The sequence below is a fragment of the Watersipora subatra genome, chromosome 7 (genome assembly GCF_963576615.1).
Source record: "Watersipora subatra chromosome 7, tzWatSuba1.1, whole genome shotgun sequence".
Lineage (NCBI taxonomy): Eukaryota > Metazoa > Bryozoa > Gymnolaemata > Cheilostomatida > Watersiporidae > Watersipora > Watersipora subatra.
This window is the reverse complement of record NC_088714.1, coordinates 39182095-39206345: the sequence shown is the minus strand read 5'-3', so window position 1 is coordinate 39206345 and position 24251 is coordinate 39182095. Positions and strand designations below refer to the sequence as shown.

At 37.4% G+C, this 24251-nt stretch overlaps 1 protein-coding gene across 1 annotated transcript; it reads right to left on the bottom strand.

The window, feature by feature from the left end:
- Positions 1 to 11548: 11548 nt before the first annotated feature.
- On the bottom strand, positions 11549 to 23973 carry LOC137399340 (2-oxoisovalerate dehydrogenase subunit alpha, mitochondrial-like). Its single transcript, XM_068085412.1, has 8 exons — positions 23756 to 23973; positions 23495 to 23659; positions 22628 to 22823; positions 18191 to 18352; positions 17629 to 17773; positions 16487 to 16690; positions 15737 to 15908; positions 11549 to 12065 (listed from the first exon to the last, which is right to left on the bottom strand). Exons 1-8 carry the CDS (start codon positions 23885 to 23887, stop codon positions 11892 to 11894), a joined length of 1350 nt encoding a protein of 449 aa, XP_067941513.1. The 5' UTR covers positions 23888 to 23973; the 3' UTR covers positions 11549 to 11891.
- Positions 23974 to 24251: the final 278 nt, after the last annotated feature.

Sequence of the window (24251 nt, the reverse complement as noted above, 5' to 3'; positions counted from 1 at the left end):
TTTTTGCCCTCTCATGGTGATTAGGAAAAAACATTCTGTTCCAATTTGTAAGGCAAAAAAATCGTATAACAGAGGCATCGTAACCCGAGGGTGCATTTTATTAATTAAATAATAATAAGTGTACAATTGTGAAAAGGTAAGTGTGCAATCGCGAAAAGGATGTACAGTACATGGTAAGAGTGATAGCTGTGATAAGAATGGCTTAGCTTGTGGTTACGTGCACTTGTTTACAAACTTGCTATTTGCATGTCGTGAGTTCAAATCCAGCATGAAGGTGATTTTTCATTGCTAAATCTTTATCACTACAACTTGATAGACCAATAACATATAGTAGCTATAATTATGTATATATATATATATCTCTCAAAGTTTGTGTGTGATGCGGTTTGTCCAGCTATAGTTATTAAAATCTTGGAATGAAGAATCCATATTTCACAAGATTTGATCTCAGAACCTCCCGTTCCCTCGATGATATGCTAAGCCATTGAGCTACGCGAGATCGACGGATTCATTGGGTGATGTATGTCGCTATATGGGTGAAATTACGGATACTGCTTTGCGTTATGGTGCAAAGTCATTTTATGCTTGCTCTCACAGCTCTTATTAGTAAGTTTAGCAATACTAGCTTACTCAAATTAGCCATTGGCAATGTGCCAGGCTGGTGGCAAGCGGCAAGCAACTACATTACCTGTCTCTGTTTATAAGCTGATTTTTAATACTGCGCAACGCCGGGCATTCCGCTAGTTATATTATATCATAGCTATGATTATATATTTATTGTATATAATAACTATAATTATCCTCATCTAAGGTTAGCAGGTCATCTAACAGCATGTAAGGTTTTATATACTGAGAGTGTGCTCTGTTATCCAACACTCTCTGTAGCTAATATTATACTAACGACTTATTCTTGTTTGTATCAGCCATTGTGCTTCTGCTCCACCTTTTGTTAAAATTTTTGTTTTTATTATCCAAACAAACTGTAGCCCCGATTACAAGTTTATCAGATGAGCTTTCAGAATTTTCTAATTCAATTAATTCAATGAGTCTAAAACAAGTACAGCTTTGACGCATATTTGAATGAATTGGAATTCTCTAATCTTTTATTAAGCCAATAATTTCAAAACACCAGCTTTACCTAGCTGTGTAAAATTTGACCAAATATTGTCTTATCTTTCGTTTGCATAACACTCGCTGTGTCAGCCAAGCCAATTATTAACCTACACTTATAACATAGCAAGGAATTTGTAGAAAAACATCAGTTGCTACGATAAGAGCAGCTTCAGTGCAACTTCTTCAGCAATTGTATCAGAAGCTAGTTGTACAGGTACTTCTATTAAGATATGGATAATCCTTGGCAAGTACAAACATACCTTGTTACATTGGTGGTTAGTCGCGGCAAGTCTACCGAGATATTTCCAATGACCATCGCATATACTGTATTCACATGTTAAAACCTTGAAAAGCTATAGCTTTTAGATTCATAGAAATGCGGTCTTCTGGGAGGTTGAATTGATTCTTATCTATGCAAACTAATAGTTTCATGCGTTGATCTATATTCCTTCTGCCTCAAGCATCTTAGCAACATTTCTTATATCATGCAGTTAGTATAGTTATACATATGTCTATGGTATTTTGCAAAGCTATTAACCAATGTCATGCACTAGCGAAGCAGAAGATGTGGTCGTCTATTGATAGTAGGCTACTTAGTAGACAACTTTTACCACCTACAGAGTCAATGATTTGTTGGCTGTTTGATTGGAGTTGCTTACTATTGCCAATCGCATCCACTAATGGTGAGACAACTTACAAATATCTTTGGCCTAACGCGTGTACTTCATCAACACCGGCCAAGTAAAAACTTACATACGCTGGACTGGACAGCCATCTCGACTGTTGAAGGATCGTCAAGCATGATCGTCAAGCATGAGTGTTCAATTATGGAACATAAGGAGAAACTCCGGAGAATTAAAACTATCTATGCCCACATTTTTCTTTACCAAACTACAAGCTCTATATAGGCTTCGCTTCAACATACAAGCAAACTTATTAAGGTTTCAGCAGCTTTTACTTTGGCCATCAAAAACTGAAATTGTTTAATAACTTGTATAGTTATGGCAGATATGAGTTGAATTTTTCACATTACTAGGATGCTCAACACCTCACCAACTCACTGAGTCATTATCTGGTGAGAACAGAAGTTGAAACAGCGTGGGGTTTGCATGGAGAACTGTAAAAGCACAATGCGCAACTTAGTTATCGAGGTAGATTTTTAAAGTTATATTTATGGCTATACCTTCTAGGAGACCCGAGACTAATGTCGTATTGTATGGCTATATATACCGTCATGTTAATATCTAGCATATCCATGTCAGTGTAATGGCATCATGAACAAGAAGTTCTCAGGCTAATATAACATTGACATTAAAATGTTTAGTTGCTAAAGGACGAATCCTATGGAAAAAGTTTTTGGTGGGCCATACCATGTGTTATGTTTGTATCGCTAGTTTTATTTACCGAATTACTTGCAATTTTCAGCACTAGGAAAACTAATATGGTATCAACAAATGATGCAGCGCATAGCATATAGGAAGTCATTACTGCACAGCACATATATATATTAACAATGTCTAAAGAAGGTGCATGTCAACTAAACCATAGGTTGGTAGCATATATATAATATAATAATAATATATATAATGTTTGCAACAAAATGAAAAAATTTTCATCTGTTGCCGTAAAAACCTTTTCAATAGTTATTTCAGAAGGAGTTGTTGATAAAGCAGCACAAATCAAAAGCTTCTACAGAAAGAGTTTAGTGTGATGTATTCAAGCATCTCCTGCGTAAGCTCAAATGTTGAGCTATGTCTGGATAGCAGCTTTTGAAAACTTGCTCAACATCGCTGATGGCTAATTTTAAGTTGAAAAAACAAAAAGGAAGTACAATTGACACTTCATAGTTTTCTTTATCAGCAGGTAAAACTAGCTGACAAGGAGTGCATACTCAACCCACACAACATCTCCTAAGTAAAAGTGCTCACTATGAGATGAGAATAACGAAATAGGATTTTAATTAGATTGCATAAAATTAAACCATGGCGAGATAGCGCATTTATGCATCTCTATATATAAACCTCAGTGTTTATGTGTCATCTGTATATATAAACCTCAGTGTTTATGTGTCATCTGTATATATAAACCTCAGTGTTTATGTGTCATCTGTATATATGAACCTCAGTGTTTATGTGTCATCTGTATATATAAACCTCAGTGTTTATGTGTCATCTGTATATATGAACTTCAGTGTTTATGTGTCATCTCTATATATAAACCTCAGTGTTTATGTTTCATATCTATATATAAACCTCAGTGTTTATATGTCATCTGTATATATAAACCTCAGTGTTTATATGTCATCTGTATATATAAACCTCAGTGTTTATGTGTCATCTGTATATATAAACCTCAGTGTTTATGTGTCATCTGTATATATAAACCTCAGTGTTTGTATGTCATCTGTATATACAAACCTCAGTGTTTATGTGTCATCTGTATATATAAACATCAGTGTTTATGTGTCTGTGATCCAGTCTGTCCATAGCGATTAGTATCTAGCAATGAAGAATCCGCATCCCAAAAGCTATGATCTCAGAAACTCCCGTTCACCAAGCAATTAACTAACCCATTGACCTATGCGAGAAGTAATTGATTCATTGGACGATTGGAGTCGTTATCTAGGTTAAAATACGCATAGCTCTTCGCGTTACAGGTAATGTCAACAAAGCTTGCTCTCACGGCTCTTGTTAGTAAGTTTAGCAATATTAACATACTCAAATTAGCCATTGGCATTGTGTCAGGCTAATGGCAAGTAGCAGACAACTACATTACCTGCCACAGTTTATAAACTGTTTTTTAATATTACTGCACCGAGCATTCACCTAACAATCAAACCCCTATTTCATTACTTATGCCATAATGTTATGTTAAGTAATTGCCTCCACTATAAACAAGAGAGAACAACTCCTAAATATGATCATTTTATGTTGTCTATTTTTATCCCACAATCCTCTGTACATTCCTCTCATCCTGTTTAAATTATGATGGCAATACATGTCAATCAAAGCTCACACTATTAAATCCATGGCATCGAGCTTTAACTCAACAGGTTATGGGCCCAGTCGGGCAAAAAACAGACTGTATTTCGATGGCATTCCGAAAAACTATCCTATATGGGAAACAAGATTCCTAAACTATCTGTATACACAAGATGAAAATGTCTACACTGCTATCCAGCCAAAGCTTGACAACAAGGGTGACAGAGATAACTTTGCTACTAAAAATAGAAGATCTTAAGCTAAACTACTTCAGTTGCTAAATGAGTGATCCCTACAACTGATTGTGTGACCGACGCATCTAATGACGGCAGGACAGCGCTTGGTGTATTGAGAGAACGATATGCCAGCACTGAAAAGCCCGAATGCCGGCGCTCTACGAGGAGCCCACCATTCTGCAGCATTAGGAAAATGAAGACATTACCAGCTACATGATCAGGGCAGAGAGCGCCACCAGTGGACTACAAACATCAGGCGAACAAATATGAGACAATCTAGTAATCGCGATGATCATTAAAGGTTTCACTGAAGCATACAAACCATTCGTTGTGGTACACACCCAACTGGATAAGATTAAAACTTAATTAGAGTTTAAATCAGCTATGGCTACTAGGTACAATAATAATAAAGAGTATACCATACATTATAATCAATCTAGTCCTACAAATAACAACACCAGGTGTTATGCATGTGGAAAAAGACACAAAATATATGACTGCCCTACTGATAGATCAACTCTACAATGTGAATTTTGTAAACTTACTGGCCACGTAGAGTCCGTATATCGCAAGAAACGAAATAATCATAACGCCAAGAGAACAACTACGCATGTGCCTGTGTCTACACCTACACAGCCACCCAAAAAATTGACACAACACTTCCATTTTGTGGTCACAGCTCATCATACAAACGACCAAACTACTCGCACCAACACATCTGCATTGCTCGTAGATACGGGCTCAACAACCCACATTATCAATTCGGCAGATCACTTTGTATCATAGGACCAAAACTTTAATCCAAGATAGCACTATATCAAAGTTGCTGACAGCCGACGAAGAAATGACCTAGTTATAGCTCGTAAAAATTCCGAGTTCTCTATAATCAACTCGAAAAGGCAGCGACAGGTCGTTATCTTACACGATGCTTTACTGGCACCCAATTTCCCGTCAGCCTTTCTTCTGTACATGCCGCAGCTGAAGCAGGTGCCCCAGCGACTTTTACTAAATCAACAGATATCATATAAAATAAGACGACACAGCTTTCAACATGACTAAACGAGGAAAACTCTACTTTCTAAAAACTAATATATCCACACTCGCCTATGCTGCTAAAATACTAGAAGAATGGCACCATACCTTGGGACACATGGGCAACGACGACATCATCCAACTTCCTTCCTGTACTAAAGGTATGAATATCAGAAAATCTACCAATCCTTCTAAACCTTATGCAATATGTCATGAAAACAAAATTACGGGCAAACCAAAGTCGGTGGGCGACAACATAATCTACGCTACCAAACCTCTCAAGCGGGTTCATACTGATATAGCTGAACCGTTATATTCAACATCTCAACCTGATTAACTTTATTGACGAATATTCAATTATGTTGTTTGTTTACCTTTTACGCTCAAAAAACGAGGCTCACTCCGCTCTGACCCAGTTTATGACGGATGTATCACCAATTGGCAAGGTGAAACAAATACACTCCAACAATGGAGGCGAATACACGAGTACACAATTCCAGAACATACTGCCCAGTAACCACATCAAGTACAGTTTGACGGCTCCATACTCACCTCATCAGAACGGTAAATCTAACTATACATGGCGTAGTTTGCTGGAAATGTCGCGTTGCCTAATATCTGACTCACAACTTCCAAAATCACTTTAGAGTTACGCTGTCCGACACGCCATGAACCTACGTAACCGTAGTTTCCAACGACGTACCAAACAAACTGCATATGAACTTTTCACTAATCACAAACCTGACATGAGCAAAATAGATACCTTTGGCTCAGCATATACATATTACAACGAACACCACAAACTCAATTAGATGCCAGAGGGTTCCCTAGTTTTTATCTAAGTATAAACAAACGTAACCATAGTTATTTTGTTACTGATTCTAGCCACAACAGAGTGATCACTACTCGAAACATCAGTGTACACCCAATAGACAACTGAACAAACCAACCTGACTACACTCCAGATCAAATACTAGAAGAAACGTATACTTTTCCTAAAGCTACATTCAATGACAATGTGCAAACTACAAATCGAGCTGAGTAAACCGCAGAACGGCCGCTCCCAGACAGACCACAGAGAGAATGCAAACTTCCAATACCTCTCCAGAAAGATTACCTTCTCTCAACCAGCCTAGACCACGGTTACAAGGCTTTCCCACTCATATCGAACACTTACAAAGAGGCCATAGATAGCAAACACGCCGAGCAATGGAAAGCAGCCATGGACAAAGAAGTCAATACACTTATAGCAAACAACACATGGGAGGTGACATAACTCCCGGCTGATCGTGCAGAAACCAAAGGACGGTGGATGTATAGTATACACCCACCTCTGCTTTAGTGTATACACTGTATACACTAAAGCAGAGTAAAACACCAGGTGAGGTGCAGTATAAAGCCCAGTATGTAGCTAAAGGTTTTTTGCAAATATATGGCACCGATTATGACGAAACATTCTCACCAACTAATAGATTCACATCAATTCGTAGTCTAATTCAGAAGGCTGCCAACGAAAACCTCATTCTCCACCAACTAGATGCCAAAGGGGCCTATCTTAATGCTCCTATTGACAAAAAATGTACTTAGCTCCACCGCTCGGTTACGAACCTAAAACTAACGCTCTCGAGAAACTCACATGTAGACACAACCAATCGTTGTATGGACTAAAACAAAGCGGACGTATATGGTACAAAACACTAACTAACTTTCTAAAATCAAATGGATTCAAATCAAATTCTCATGACCCTTGTGTGTTTACCAATGATGAAGAGAGTCGTGAAAAATACATTTTACTTGTATTCTGGGTTGATGACACCATCTTGACAAGAAAATCTACAAAATACATCGAAATTACCAAACAACTCCTCCAAAGTAGCCTAATTTCGAAATTGATGATCCTGGAAAGCTTAACTGGTTCCTGGGCATCAATTTCAAACGAAACACTGACGGAAGCTACACTATTGACCAATCCAGATATGCCAAACAAGTACTAGCACGCTACGGCATGGCTGACGGCAAATCAGCACCCACCCCGAGCGTCAGCGGAACACAACTCCAAAAGGATACCGATGACGAATACGAACAAGTTCGCAAATCCGGGTTTCCCTATCGTGACATACTAGGCAGTTTAATATATCTAATGACAGCGACGAGACCAGATATCAGTTGAACTGTATCCAAGTTTTTGCAACACCTTTATAAACCCGGACCAGCCCATGTCACGGCGGTAATACATCTATTACGTTATCTCAGCGGTACCGTAACGCATGGCCTAACCTACCGCTCAACTAGTGGTATACTCGAAGGTTCTGCTGACTCTGACTGGGCGAGGGATGTAAATGACCGCCGCTCCACAACAGGATTCATTATGACACTCAGCTCAGCGCCTATCAGCTGGAGATCTACCAAGCAATCAACTGTAGCATTATTAAGCTGCAAAGCAGAATACGTAGCATTGAGCGAGGCCACCAAAGAAATGATTTACCTCCGATCCATCTGCTTTTTACTCGACATAAAACAACCCGAACAAAACACTATGTATTCAGATATTCAAATAGCCTTTACAAAAGGGGTCAAAAGGGGCCCTCACATTTGCGGTCAAAGCATATTAACATTCGTCATCACTCTATCCGAGAACAAACCAGTATCATTTACAAACACATCGCCTCCGAGTCAAACATCGTCGATGTACTTACCAAACCTTTCGAGAAAATCAAACACTGTACTGCCATTAGAATGCTAGTAATGTGTGTTATTGATTGAGGGAGTGTGTTAAACTACCAATCAAACCACTATTTCATTACTTATGCTATAATGTTAAATAATTGCCTCTACCATGAACAAGAGAGAACAACTCCTAAATGTTAACATTTTAGGTTTATAATTTTTATCCCACAATCCTCTGTACGTCCCTCTCATCTGGTATAAATTATGCAGGCAATACATGTTAATCAAAGCTCACACTATTAAATCCATGGCATCTAGCTTTAACTCAACAGCTAGTACATAAAATTACCATTACAATGTTGTGTTTAGGCCTCCATTGGTCCTTACTTCTGAGTAATAACAGTGAATGTTCTCTAAAGTACCATTAAAGATTGAACAGGCAATATAATCCAGTATCATCTGCCTTCCAAACAGTCCATAGTTTGACCAATATATCGCTATCATATCAGCTACCACCATAAAGCAAGGAGTCTATAGTTTGACCAATATATCGCTATCATATCAGCTACCATGATAAAGCAAGGACCCTATAGTTTGACCAATATATCGCTATCATATCAGCTACCATCATAAAGCAAGGACTCTATAGTTTGACCAATATATCACTATCATATCAGCTATCATATTAGCTACCAGCATAAAGAAACTTTGGCCAGCTCACCAAAATTAAGGGGCTGCTTGCTTCTTTCTTGTGTTGATTTTTGAATAAAAAGTAGAACATTTCTTGACTTTGTTATATAAACAATATATTTTTGGCCTTTTCATCAAACAGATGCCTAGCTGTGCTAAACATTGCTTTGTGAGCAACCCAAAAATACTCTTACCATCTCATGGCTGACAAATTGGCAATCCCATTTTCACTGCTGCCAAAACTATGATAATTCAATTCGTAATTTGACCAAATTATTAATACCGGAATAAACACTACTAGAGTGAGCATAGCCTTGTTGTTGTCATCAAAAAGCTTTTCGTATTGCTGCAAACTTCATTTGGGAGATATTGGAGTTATGCTATCTTCCAACCATGCCATAGCATGCAACTCTTATGAGAGCGTATAATATTTGGTAATCAACCTAGAATGAGGTAGAGCTGTGAGTTATCATGCGCTTGAACAGGATGAATTAAGTTTCATGATTAATTTAAGCGATGACCGCGAGTTTGCTCATTTATAACGACGGGAAATAGCTTGCTCTTTGGATAATGCTGCCAACCACACTTTTGCTGGTCAAATGGCGCAAATGTAAATCATAGAAAGCAGAATAAAGTGCTGCATACTGTTTCATAGACGTTGACCATAGAAGCGTATTTTTCACAACAAGTGGCTTTATCCTTTAGCTATGTCAAACAATTAGCGCACAAGTAAATTTTGAATGAACCCTTCAAATGTGGGAATGCTCATCTAAGACTGCCAAATATTACAATTTTTTCATTAGGTTGATGTGGAGTTTAGTTTCAGTATCATCTTATGTTTATTTGGGCACTCGGGTGACACTCTGATATACTGAATATACTGTGGTCTGTATGCTATCATTTAAACCTGATCAGGCAATTGGTCTAACACTTGAAACATAACACCTGTTAGTTATCAGTAATGAACTATTGCTGGCAGTCAGTGCAACTTGGGTTATTAATAACACCTAATTACTATTAACAGTTACAATTTATTAACAGCTATCAATTTAGAGTAGATAGGTATATACATGTAGATGCTTGTGATTATATTCTGATATAAACAGGAAATAATACAATGAGACCAAAGCAGAACTACCACTCTGTTGATGTTGATCCCAGATGATAGATTTTGGATATACATATATAGTCACTCTAGTTAGAATGAATGGAATTGATGTAGGTTTAGATACGGAATGAAATGCATGTTTAGTAATTATATTTAAAATCTGAAAATGTATTTCCATGGTGTTATAAGTACATCGTCTGCTTCAGTGACGTACCATTAACTGGTTAATGTGTACTATTTTTCAATCTAGCCAAAGATCGTTATTGGAAGAATTTTCCAACCTATTAATAAAAACGTATTAATGTACTTCTCAACAACAGTATTGACTGTTGCTGAAATAAATAGAGAATAACACGGTCCACTCGTACACAGATAATCTATTGTTCAATCCCCAAGCTACAGTATGTAATAACATAAATTACAAGTTGATATAAGGGTTCATAGGTTTCACTCATATGTTAGCTGTCCCCTCGTGTACTAGATTGTAAAATCCTTCAAGACCCTTGGTTGAGAACTGTTGCAGTTTAGGTGTTAACACCAGCGAACCGCGTCAGCTAGAAATACCTAGAAGCCTACATGTATGTCCATGTGGAACACTTCATACCTTATAAATAATCGTAGTACCTTGACAGAATAGGCTAATTTACGGTGTGATAGAAGGGCATACTCACTAAACAGGTCAGAGATGGTTTACGGAAGCAAATGCATTAATGTGGGGCACTCAAACATCCGTCTATGTTGTCGTGGCATGTGCTTTCAGCTGTTGGGCAGAAGGCTCATTTTTGTTTGACCATGACGGATTTTGCTGAGGAAATGCTCTCTTCAACACTGACTAATGTTTGACTCGCCATTATTGGCCTCTGGCCAAATGTTAGACAATGTCCACTGCTAGTCATAGACAATTATTGGTGCCTATTGTCGACCTCTTATGAGTGTTAGCTGTAACTCCTGTTAGCCATGACTAATATTTGCTGCTAATGCTCAACAAAATATTGCCGCTCAGGCAACAACTTGCTAATCGTATGATGAGACCTCTGAAATGAATCATACAATCTAAATAGATTTCCTTCACGAATGTGTGCTTAAAATAGCACCGAACCAGGATATAGTACCGAACCAGGGTATAGTATTGGACCAGGATATAGTACCGGACCAGGATATAGTACCGGACCAGGATATAGTACCGAACCAGGATATAGTACCGAACCAGGATATAGTACCTAACCAGGATATAGTATCGGACCAGGATATAGTACCGGACCAGGATATAGTACCGGACCAGGATATAGTACCGGACCAGGATATAGTACCGGACCAGGATATAGTACCGAACCAGGATATAGTACCGGACCAAGATATAGTACCGGACCAGGATATAGTACCGGAACAGGATATAGTCCTGGACCAGGATTAAGTACCGGACCAGTATATAGTACCGGACCAAGATATAGTACCGGACCTGGATATATATAGTGCCGGACCAGGATATAGTACCGGACCAGGATATAGTACCGAACCAGGATATAGTACCGGACCTGGATATATATAGTGCCGGACCAGGATATAGTACCGGACCGGATTATAGTACTAAATACAGTGAATGCTAGCAAATGGAGTGGCTACCAGACATGATAACTTCTCTTCACAATTTTGTTTCTAACCATTTGATAGACTATTCATGAAACAAGAGCCTGATTTGTAAGTAACACTATGGCAATAAATTACATAACGTTAATTTTAATATTTTTGAGATTCCTATGGAAAACACCATAAAGGCTTGAAGCCTTAATAAAATTGCTGAAAAACTGAGAAAAACAAGTAGCAGTTAAAGAAATAGCAAACAAGAGCCATAACCTGGAAACAGGTTTTAAAGCGAAGGAATTTCCCTGAAGAGAACAGATTAAACAAGCCATTGTGATATACTGATATCCAACGAAAATATAAATATCTATGAAGGGTGATGAAATGGGGATAAAATGTGGTGCATATGTCATAATGCGATGCGCACGGAACACAGACCGACAGCCCAGTTGAACTGGTCTGGAAGTTGAGTTGAACAAAGAGCTATGATGGTAAATATTTATCAAGGCTGTATTGCTCTTTGTGGTGCGAAACATGCTCCTGGGTCTCTTCCAGCTGTTTCTGCAGGCGAGGTACCATCTCCGCATACACATCCTCAAAAGCTGATGGGTATGGTGCGAGTTTCTCTTTTTCCGCCTCGTTGAAGGCTAACAGCACCTGCGATGGATAACATTAGTAGTTCTCATGAGAATTATAGGACATTTCTGAAATGACTCGAGGCAAATATAGGCCATGTAATGACAGCAGCAGCACCTCTACCTACATGTATGTATAGCGCTGTTCAGAACTGTTAAGAACAAATTTGAACAAAAAACATCAAATGTTCTGGTAGCATGAAATTCTTTGTACCAATAACCAAATCTCAAAAGCTCTAGATCTTTCAAGTTTCGAATAAAATGCATAAGACTTTACTTAGGTAAAGCATGAGACCTCATTACACCAATATATATATTTATATATACGTTGCGATATATAGATATAGCTATATTCCTTATATCTATATATACATTGCGATATATAGATATAGCTATATATCTTATATCTATATATACGTTGCGATATATAGATATAGCTATATTCTTTATATCTATATATACGTTGCGATATATAGATATAGCTATATTCTTTATATCTATATATACGTTGCGATATATAGATATAGCTATATTCTTTATATCTATATATACATTGCGATATATAGATATAGCTATATTCCTTATATCTATATATACGTTGCGATATATAGATATAGCTATATATCTTATATCTATATATACATTGCGATATATAGATATAGCTATATATCTATATATACGTTGCGATATATAGATATAGCTATATTCTTTATATCTATATATACATTGCGATATATAGATATAGCTATATTCCTTATATCTATATATACATTGCGATATATAGATATAGCTATATACCTTATATTTATATATACATTGCGATATGTAGATATAGCTATATTTCTTAAATCTATATATACGTTGCGATATATAGATATAGCTATATACCTTATATTTATCTATACATTGCGATATATAGATATAGCTATATTCCTTATATCTATATATACGTTGCAATATATAGATATATATATATCTTATATCTATATATATTTCCCAAAGTATGTGGATATGTGTGTATGCGTCTCCAGCTATAGCTATTAAAATCTTGGAATAAAGAATCCATACCGAAGAAGATTTGATCTCGGACCCTACCGTTCACCAGCCTGAGGCCCTACTCAATAGGCCACAGAAAATGAGGTAGCATGCCGATATAAGTCGCTATACTAGAAATTCCCCTGTCATACAGCCCATGACCAAAGTGATATTGGAAAAAAGAAAGGGTACTGATTGTTGAGAAATGCAATATTAGCAGTCAAATGGCACTGCAGTGCAATAGGATAACTGCAATGGTAGTTGTAATGTACTGGGTGTGGGTGTTATTATATACAACAAACAGCAATAATGAAAGGAAAAGATTATATGTTTATATCTCTCCCCAGCAATAGGAGAAATGCAATACTGGCCGATATTAGAAGTGAAATACACTGATATTATTAGAATAACCAATATTATTAATATAGTAATAGTATAAAACCAATGCACAATTTTGTTTACATTTCAAAACGTCATAGCTAACAATATCAAGAAGTGATATTTATATAGATTTTTAAAAAATCTATTTAAAAAAGTGTTTGGTCATGACAAAAAGCAATAATGAAAGGAAAAGATTATATGTTTATATCTCTCCCGCTGCAATAGGAGAAATGCAATATTAGAAGTAAAATGCACTGATATTATTAGAATAACCAATATTATTAATATAGTAATACAGTAATAATAGAAAACCAATGAACAATTTTGTTTACATTTCAAAACGTCATAGCTAACAATATCAAGAAGCATCAAGAATAATATCCAAAATTATAATTAAATATCGTAATCTCATAAGAATCGTTAGAAAAAAGTATCATCGTCATTTCCTTTACTTACACTGCGTTGGACATCAGTTAGAATACTAAAGTACTCGAATGTTTCTAAAAAGTCAGGTACTTTGAAATCGGCAAAAATGAAACGATTTCAGTACTCCTACGTTAATTACAGAAACCTTCGGCAATTCGACAATGCTATAGACTGGTGAAATGTGCACATTTTGTTTTCGTGAACTGCGCACGACTTAATCGTTCTATTCCCTGTCGCTCAGCGTTTCAATTTCCAATCTTAACTTTGGTAAAAGAGAGGCTTAGCAAGTTTTAATAACGATTTTCGGCCAAATGAATCTGTCTATTTGTGTATAATCCGATCAGATGGGTAAGTTTTAAGAGAATTTCGATAATTTACAAAAACTTGGTAACATATTTAAATGGAAACACTGGATTAAAATAAAAAACGCATCCTTTTGAGTGCTTAAGATACCATAGATAAAATATGAACAATGATAAGAATAACTTACATTTATGGTTAGGTTTGAGTGTTGGCAAAATTTTGGTTGCATTTATCGCAAGTTTCATTCCAGTGCCATGCAGTTTTTTATTCTTAGATTTTAATTTCTATAACTATACTTGCTACATATATATATATATATATATATATATATATATATAAATTGTTTCCTCACCCCGGTTAACTCGTATGGGTGGTAATTTCTGCTCTATCTCGGGTCTCGGTCTCTATTCTATTGTATGTGTTAATACAAACAAATACAATAGAATATTGTATGTGTTTTGTATCGTTATTATACTTTAACGACTCTACAAAACGATGGTTAAACTTGTTGATGAAATTTTGATACAAGGGTTCGTCTCAATGTTGATGAATAATTTTCGTAAGTTGTGTGCACATGCATTTATCATAAAAGCTCTCAAACTTCGCTTCCGCTCGTTTAGCCGTGGGAATATGGGAGCACATATTGGGTATGCATACCTTTGCATACCATGCAGGGTGATAGCGTAAGTAATTGATTGTCATTAGTTAGCTTACTAAAATTTTCTATTGGCAATCTGCCAGGCTAATAGCAAGTGGCGGTCAACTCTTATCACTTCTCATTGTTTATAAGCTGATTTCTAATACTCGGGCAACGCCGCCACAGCTAGTATAGTATATAAATCTCAATGTTTGTCGTACGTCTGTCCAGCTATAGCGATAAAGCTTAAGCAATGAAAAATCACTTTGTAGTGGATTTAACTGGCGAGATTCAAATCGCAAGTTTGTAAACAAGCGTGCGTAACCACAAGGCTAAGACGTTCTTATAATTCCCATCGCTCTTACCATATACTGTGTATACTTTTCGCGTTTGCACACGCTAAATGTGCACTATCTATTACTAATTAATATTAACTTTGTGTTTGTTATTTTTTAAAAGCTAATTTTTTTACCATGACCTATTTTTTTAATTTATAATTTTCAAATGTGCCGTTTCAACTTCAAATGTGCCGTTTCAACTTCAAATGTGCCGTTTCAACTTCAAATGTGCCGTTACACTCATATTTTTAGTTTCAGTAAATCTGCAAAAGCTTAATGCTTTTCACGTGTAAAATCGTATTATCTGGAGTAGAAATCGCCTCTACATTTTCTCTTCATTCCGTCAGACCAAGTCTCAGACAAATAAATTCCGATATCTCATTTTTACATTTGTACCAGTGTCGAGAGGTATTGTCCATAAAAACGCTTCTCATGATATGAAGTTTAAAAATTGAATGGTAAATGTTGTATATATTAAATAAGTTTTCTGCGCAGACTTTTTTATTACCAGAGCAACGCCAGGCATTAAGCTAGTATACATATATATAAATGTGATATCCAACAAAGTTATACCTTCTTGCGGGCATCCTGCTTGAGTTTAGCAGTATCCTCCTCAGACCACCACCCTTTATTGATGAGGTAAGACTCTAGCTTTTGTAATGGGTTATTCTTCTCCTTCCAATATGAGACTTCATCCAGAGACCGATATGCGGAGCTGTCATCAGAGGTGCTGTGATGCCCCAGTCTGAGTCACAAAGATCTTATTTTCTGATATCGAAATACCCCAAACACCTGAATTTTCCAACATTTTCAATGCCTACAAGTGTAACTGTAGAGACCCATTGCTTGCCGCTTGAGATATAGTGAAAGGTCACGATAGGCAGACATGCATAATTTAGCTAAAACTGCATCAGAATTAGGAATGAATAATTATCATAAGGAAGAACTGCAAGCTGGACTATTTTGGTCATATAGTGATGGCGAGGTCTCAAGGTATTAGCTAATAGATATTGACTGCTATTCTCCGATGTCAAACAACAGTCATCCGTCAGCACTACTGTATGCACCAAATTGTCCAGTAGGTGTTTCAGAAGCTATGGTAGTCATGGTTCACTTTCTTAGCCATAGTGAAGGGTACTGTCCAGTCATTTCTAAACTAGCGTGGTTGGTATGGTCACCTTACGATAAGTTCTACATTAAGTTCAGTGGCAGACAATCAACAATACATACGACGAGCGTGAAGGTGTGAATTGACAACCCAACCTGAGTAAAAACTTTTGGCAGAGCTGATACGCATAGTATAAAAATATACTCCATACTAACCTGTATGTCATGGCCTCTATTAGAACTGGGCAATTCTTTGAAAGAGACATTTCTCTCGCTTCCTTGACGGCATTATACATGGCAAACACGTCGTTGCCATTAACTCTTATAGTAGCGATTCCATACCCCACGCCTCGGCTTGCGATCCCATCGCCTCTGAACTGCTCATGGGCTGGAGTCGAGATAGCAAAGCCATTGTTTCTGCTACATACATGTAATTAATAAACATGTTGGTGCTTCCCTTTGAGAATAAACTGGCATCTTTAGAGTTGCATTCTCTCTCTTTATTTAGTGCTAGTAATACTTATACAAATAATGGTTAACTGACAGCATTTTAAAATTACATCGTTACATACCCATATAATCATAATATTTCATTTGTTAGTAATGATGTGGATGTTAGGAGAGCAAAAAGCAGTTTTAAAAACAAAAACACTCACGATGCAAGCTCCAAGCTGTGACAGTTCTAAATATCGTATATTTAAAACCGTGCAAACTAGGGCAGTGCTTCTAGCTTACAATAGATCAACACCCCAGAGTTTATAATGCCAAAACATAACAAAGGAATTCCAGTTTATCACAACCTTGGTGAAAAAAATCTTGATAAGGAAAAATCTTTTGAGATGTGCTTGTAGAAGCAAAAGACTTCCTTTACACAAATTGGAAATTCAAAAAGCTGTCAATAAAATATATTTAGATATTATCAGAAGCCATTTTTCTACAATCTATAATTAATGCCCTGTTTCATGAATAAGGATTTTGAAAGGACAATGTTTAGATAATCTAGTTCAAGAAACAAGCGATTTCAATATAATTGTATAACGTTGCAACTGTTTTAAGTTAATTTTTTGCAAAAATCGCGAATTTTTCTGTCCATTTTCACGACTTAAAAATGTTGCCAAAAACTAGTATTTGGTTGAACTTACACAGAAATATTACCTAGACACCAGCATATAACATCTGTAATCTTATCTGCTGTTAATGCAAAAAAAATTGTGCTGTCAGTTAACCTTTAATAACTAGTTAGTAGGCTTGGTGATAGTTGACAACAGTCACCATTCATATTGGTCAACGAACAGGAGACTCAACCTCATTATGAACAACAATCTATATGTAAAAATCCGTTACGTTGCAGGACATACCATATAAATAAGATGGGACATTTCAATGTGGAGGCAAAATTCATGGCTGCATGAGCGTCTCCTTCAGATGCTGCCCCGTCACCAAAGTAGCAGACGACACAAAGACCGTTGTTTTGCATCTTATATGCGTAGGCAGAGCCGACAGCTACAAAATGGCTTAATAAACGTACCAACTATCTAGACAAGTAACACCTCCATCTCCACAGACCACCGCTACGTTCTTATGGCTCATACAGAAAATGAAACACAGAATATAAAACAAATGTATGTGGCTTGCATATATACGCTAAATGACCGGGTTATGGTTGACTAAATTGATGCTAAATGATTGCTAAATCAACTGGGTTATGATTGACAGCTGGTACCTTGTATTTCTGCTAGAGTAGCGACTGGTTCAATGTAACAACTGGTGACCAATAGAAAATTAATTACTAAGCCATATAATGTATCTCATATAATTGTATATTCTTAAAAATCTAAGACCAAACACAAAGCTGACTATAAGCTTGAACTGCATTCAAATTATGCATAATATTCTGGTAAGTTATAAGAATGCATTTACCTTGAGGCATCTGTGTAGCCAATGTTGAAGAAATTGTAACAAAATGAAGGTCCTTACTACCATAATGTACCGGCATTTGCCTCCCCTTTCCCAAATCTTTACTGTTACCATAGCACTGATGCATGAACTGCACAACCGGAAACCCTCTGTGCAACAGGACTCCTGCAACCAAAAGATCCGTATAAAAATAATCAACCAATTCTTGAAGTATTTTCAAGTATTTCCATATTAAAAACTGGAGTGGCTAAATGGAAACACCAGTAACATGAAATCAATGAAAGCGTGAAATAAACACAAAGTTACTGTGAACTAAGGTGACGAGTGTCAGATGAAAACTTTGCAATGTTGTGGTTGATGTCAAAACAAAACCTAGATTGGTCCTCTGCGAGACGGTTGGTCCTCTAGATTGGTCCTCTGCGAGGCGGTTGGTCCTCTAGATTGGTCCTCTGCGAGACGGTTGGTCCTCTAGATTGGTCCTCTGCGAGGCGGTTGGTCCTCTAGATTGGTCCTCTGAAAGACGGTTGGTCCTCTAGATTGGTCCTCTGCGAGATGATTTTCCCTCGTAACTTCATGGTTCAGCTTTCGCAGCTTTGATATTTCGCGCGGTAAAAATACTCAGTAAAAAGTTTTAAATTAAATGAAACGGATAAAAATTGAAAAAAATCTAAAATACATAAATCTGTCTCATACTCCAGCCCAGTGAAAAGCCTCCGCGAGCATCATTAAGATAGCAGTCGCTGCATATGACGGTTCACTGTTTTCCTCTTCCGTTTTGTAAAGTGTACAAATGCAAGGTTATTTTGACATCCTCCATCATGCCTCCTAAATGCCTTTGACCCTCAAAATTGTCTTATGAACCTAATAAAGAAAAATGTTTATAAATGAAAAGGTGACTAGGTTAGATTTGATAAAATCAGGCAATAACTTATATATATATATACATCGGTATGGGGGTAATAGTGTTGAATTATTTTCTCAATTATGAGAGGGGTGGTGGTTTCTGGTACCCATTAACAGCAATAACCGAGGAAACGCTGTATTCAAATGTTGCTGGCAATGCAATGCTTCACATCAGAGTAAGTAACAGAGCCTTATATTAAGCTGTCTTAAACAAAGTGCCACAAAAGCGAGGTGGCAATAATGAATTACCCATTGCTTGAACTTTTAGTTAGTCTAGAGCAGGCATGAGCAACGTTGGGCCTTCAGGCCACTGTGGCCTTTTCGCTGTTTCAATGCAGCCTTTTTGTTGCTGGCTAAAAAGAAAAAAGTTAATTGTATTTTTTAATCTAAATGCTGCAAAATTCGAATGTTAGTCTGGCATCATAAAAAAGTTGCTTCCCTTATTGATGGAATAATGCAGCAATTATAAGGGGCTATCGCTGTGCTTGTCCTCCAGAAAAATGAAATACCCTTTTCGCGTGAGGAATTCTCTCCAACATTTTCTTTTCACAACAAAATATTCAGTACCTCTGTGGCAGAGAGTTTTCAGGTGCAGCAATGCCAGGTGCAGCAAAAAAATCAAAGCATTCAGTAGGAGATGCGAATCGTGAATTCAACAGAGAGTGGACTGATGAGTTTTTCAGGATGGAACGGCCAAACAGGAATGGAATGTCATGTTTAGAATGTTTGGACATCATAAAGACTACGAATAAAAAGCAATGCAAAGACGCGTTTTAATGCTAAGCATGGAACAGTATATGAAAAGATGTCTAATGATGCTAAAAAGGTAAGAATAGCAACAGTGCTCAGCAACAGAAAAACACAGCAGAGTATGATGAGGACCCCTACTGAGAGCAACTGAAAGGCCACTTTAGCAAGCATGAAGATAGTTTATCGAATCAGCAGGTGTGAAAAGCTATCTATGATTGGGAAATTAATCAAACAGTGTATTGAAGATGCAGCTGATGTTATATACTCTGATGAGAAAATCAAGAAAACCTTTAAAGATATACCCCCTCCCACGTTGTACAGTAGCTCGTCTAGGTGAAGTTTAGAGTCGGGGATGCGCAGCGACAGCTACAAGATAAATTGCAAGGTTTTACAGCATATTCCATTGCACTCAATGAAACGACAGATGCAACAGATACAACCCAGTTAGTTGTGTTTATTTGTGGAGTAGACAAAGAGCTCGTTGCACAGTCATAATACAAGTTGCATAGTCATACAACAAGTTGCATAGTCATACAACAGAAAAAAATGTGTTGGCTGAAATATGAAGTGGTAGAGCAAAAAAATTTTGATCTCAGCAAATTATGTTCCATAGCAACAGATGGAGCCCCTGCTACGACTGACCGTGCCATGTTCCATAGCAACAGGAGCCCCTGCTATGACTGACCGTGCCATGTTCCATAGCAACAGATGGAGCCCCTGCTACGACTGACCGTGCCATGTTCCATAGCAACAGGAGCCCCTGCTATGACTGACTGTGTCATGTTCCATAGCAACAGATGGAGCCCCTGCTATGACTGACCGTGCCATGTTCCATAGCAACAGGAGCCCCTGCTATGACTGACCGTGTCATGTTCCATAGCAACAGATGGAGCCCCTGCTACGACTGACCGTGCCATGTTCCATAGCAACAGGAGCCCCTGCTATGACTGACCGTGTCATGTTCCATAGCAACAGGAGCCCCTGCTATGACTGACCGTGTTATGTTCCATAGCAACACATGGAGCCCCTGCTATGACTGACCGTGCCAATAGTTTCGGGAGTTTGCTAATGGATGAGCTCAAGAAATATGGGATTAATCTATTTCCCTTACAATTTCACTGCATTCTACATCAGCAAAACCTGGCTGCTAAGGCAATGAAACTGGAGCATGAGATGAGGGCTGGAGCATGAGAAAGGGTTGAGACATCGTTAGTTTCACCCGTTTCTCGACGATTTTGAATCAGAATTTGAAGATGTTCCATATTTTGTCCAAGCAAGCTGGTTATCAAAAGGAAAGATGTTACTCCGAGCTTTCAACCTGCAAACTAAGATAATCGAATTCTATAGATTGCTAGAAAAACAGTTGCCTGATGTTCAATTTTTAGCTGACTTTGCCTTTTTTGTGGATGTGATGCTGCACCTTTATGAACTCAACACTAAACTGCAAGGTGAAAATCAGCTGATTAGTGACATCTATCTGCTGTTGGTGGTTTTCACTGTCGACTTGAAATGTGGGGATCATAGTTAAGAGAGGAGAAGGTTGATGTACAAAGCTTTCCAGCGCTCTGTGATCGGCCAAGTGAACCACAGCTATAAAGGTATGCTGACGTTATGTGTGAACTAAAGCAAGAATTTAAAGCCAGATTTCATGACATCAAGAATATAAAAAGAGAGCTCTGTCTGTTCTCAGCAGTGCTAATTGTAGAAGACATTCCATCTCATCTTCAAATAGAAGTGATTGATCTTAGAAATGATCTTATCTACTCACCGCTGTTTAACCCTTGCCAAGATCTCACCCCCGCCTATCATACGCTTCCCTGTCTGGAATACCCACAACTGACAGCCTTTTTGGCATGAATCATGAATATGTTTGGAAGCACGTACATGTGTGAACAACTATTCTCTCGGCTGCATTATGTCAAAAATAAATACAGAACAAAGCTCACAGATCAACAACATTCTTCACCTCCGCTACAGACATTACTGATTTTTGTCTTCAAAAAGCAATTTTGAAGACAAAAACACTCACGATGCAAGCTCCATGGTGTGACAGTTCTAAATATCGTATATTTAAAACCATGTAAACAAGACTAGGATATTAATGTCCGTTACAGACATTAAGATCCTAGTCATGGATGACATTCAATGCAAAGCGTCTCATTAAAGGAGTCGTGTGTAAACATAAACAGCTATTATCATGCTAACACCATCTTAATTTTGCTTTCTATATATACTAGTTCATGTTTATTTGTGTTCAAGGAGAATTAAACATGAATAATACAGCCCTTGCAATAACTGGACAAAGTTGAGTTTTTTTCCAATTTCCATAAATTTTTTTAATTTTATAATGTTGAAGCAATAACTGAAAATTCATGTTATGAGCGTTGACATTATTAGAAATGGTGACATATGAAGGTAAACATTCTTTTGCCTGCAATGGTCATTAAAAGTTGTAGGATATAGGTGATGGTGGCCTTTTATTAAATTACCATATGAAAGTGGCCTTATACCCAAAAAGGTTGCCCACCCATGGTCTAGAGGATAGTCATCTATCTAAAGCGATTTCTTTTAGTCACTGGCCTGCAATACTGTGCATGTGTAAATATACCAAAGTGATCACGAATGCTTTAAAAACATACTATTACTAAATAAAATACATGTAAAGTTAACTGCCCCGGAATCGATTTCACAAAATGAGCTTTTATCGCTGTCAGACCTCCTTTAGAAGTAGCCCACAGACTCAGACTTCACTTACACTTACCCATTATTTTCACCTCAATGACTCACCAGCTTCTCGATATTGACCCCATATTAGGTCTTTTGGATGCAGAGCTGCTGCTGAGCCAATTTGGCAGGCTTCCTCACCGTGATTAGTCATGTAGAAACTGACACGACCTTGTCGCTGAGCATCATACATTATCTTATCCATCACACCCAGCGTAACCATTGTTTTGAGCATGTCCAAGCATAATTCCTTCGATAGCTACAATTACATCAGAACAAACAATTCAAAATGTGCTGGTAACACCAAAGCCAGGTGTTTGTTTGCAATGGAGTTGTTGTGATCATGGCCAATCATAGGACTTTGTTGTTTAAAGCATATGAAGAGTGTGCTATTGCCAGATGATTCCTTTTATTTTGTAGTTTATCTTCCCAGTCTTACGTCAATACGTCGATTACAACTATGATTTCAGCCGAGAATATTTCTGATTGTTCCAACTTAATTCACGTTTACTGAAGAAACCCAATCTAGTTTCCTGACAAACGTGAAGAAAGCAGCCGCAACTTGTGATGATTTGGTGGACTTTTGTGACGAGGTTTTTCTCTATATGTGTCAGCTTCCACAGTAATCATATGGCAAAGTATTCTTCATAAGAAACAAACTTACTGAAAAATTAGTTTTCTTCACTGCTTAGATTATGCTTGTAGATTTTCAAGTTTCTTATGCAAACAGCTTAGCAAGATCTTGATGCCTCGATTACATTGAGACCGCAGGACAAGGACTAACACATGAGAGATTTCCACTACAATACCTTAAACATGCCTATTAGATATAGAACCCTTCTACAAACGTAATACGATAAGCTTGTGATAGAACAACAGCTCCTTAGCAGATTATACATAAAAGTGACTACAATTCCGTTTCTAACTTACTGATGGATCGGCAGCACCAGGTAATATTTCTCCATGGTCATCAAGGACGCGATAAACTGGAATTCCTTCGTTATGTTCTGGTATTATAAACTCTGGGGTGTTGGTCCAGTGTAAGCTAAAAGTACTGCCTGGAAGCTTTGAAGGCGCATCAGATAGCGCCCTAGTCTGCAAAGTTTTAAATATAAAATACACTATTTAACACATTATTTTCTAACAAAATAAACGAATGCAAGCACAGAATTCCACCGAAAACTGACATACCCACTGCCACGTCACTGTTTTGGGTGAAAAACTTTTAAATAAAAATTTACAGGATGGCAAAATCTGCTTTCCGTATAGTTTACGAACGGAATTATGCAGCGAAGCACCAATTATACCACGAAAACAATTCATTTCGAGTTTTTATATGAGAGAATAGCGATTTTAGTGCTAGGCAGCAAATAACTGCGCTCACAAAAACTTCGGCTACAGGACAGTCCGCCGCCCAAGTTCCGAAAAGCCAAATATTACGCGACTGATGAATATTATCGATTGCATGTACATTAAGAACTGGTCGTTATCTGGAGATTATGAGCATGAAAACGACTGACAATTCGCCACTAGACGCTAAGTCTGACTAATTTCTCACTGCATGTATTACCGTATAAAGACTATTAGTAGAGCAGGAACATAAACTTATCTTTCAGCCTTTTCCTTCAGAGGGTGGACTACTTCAGCAAAAATGTTTCATAGTCAGAAATTTATGCTGAATTCAATT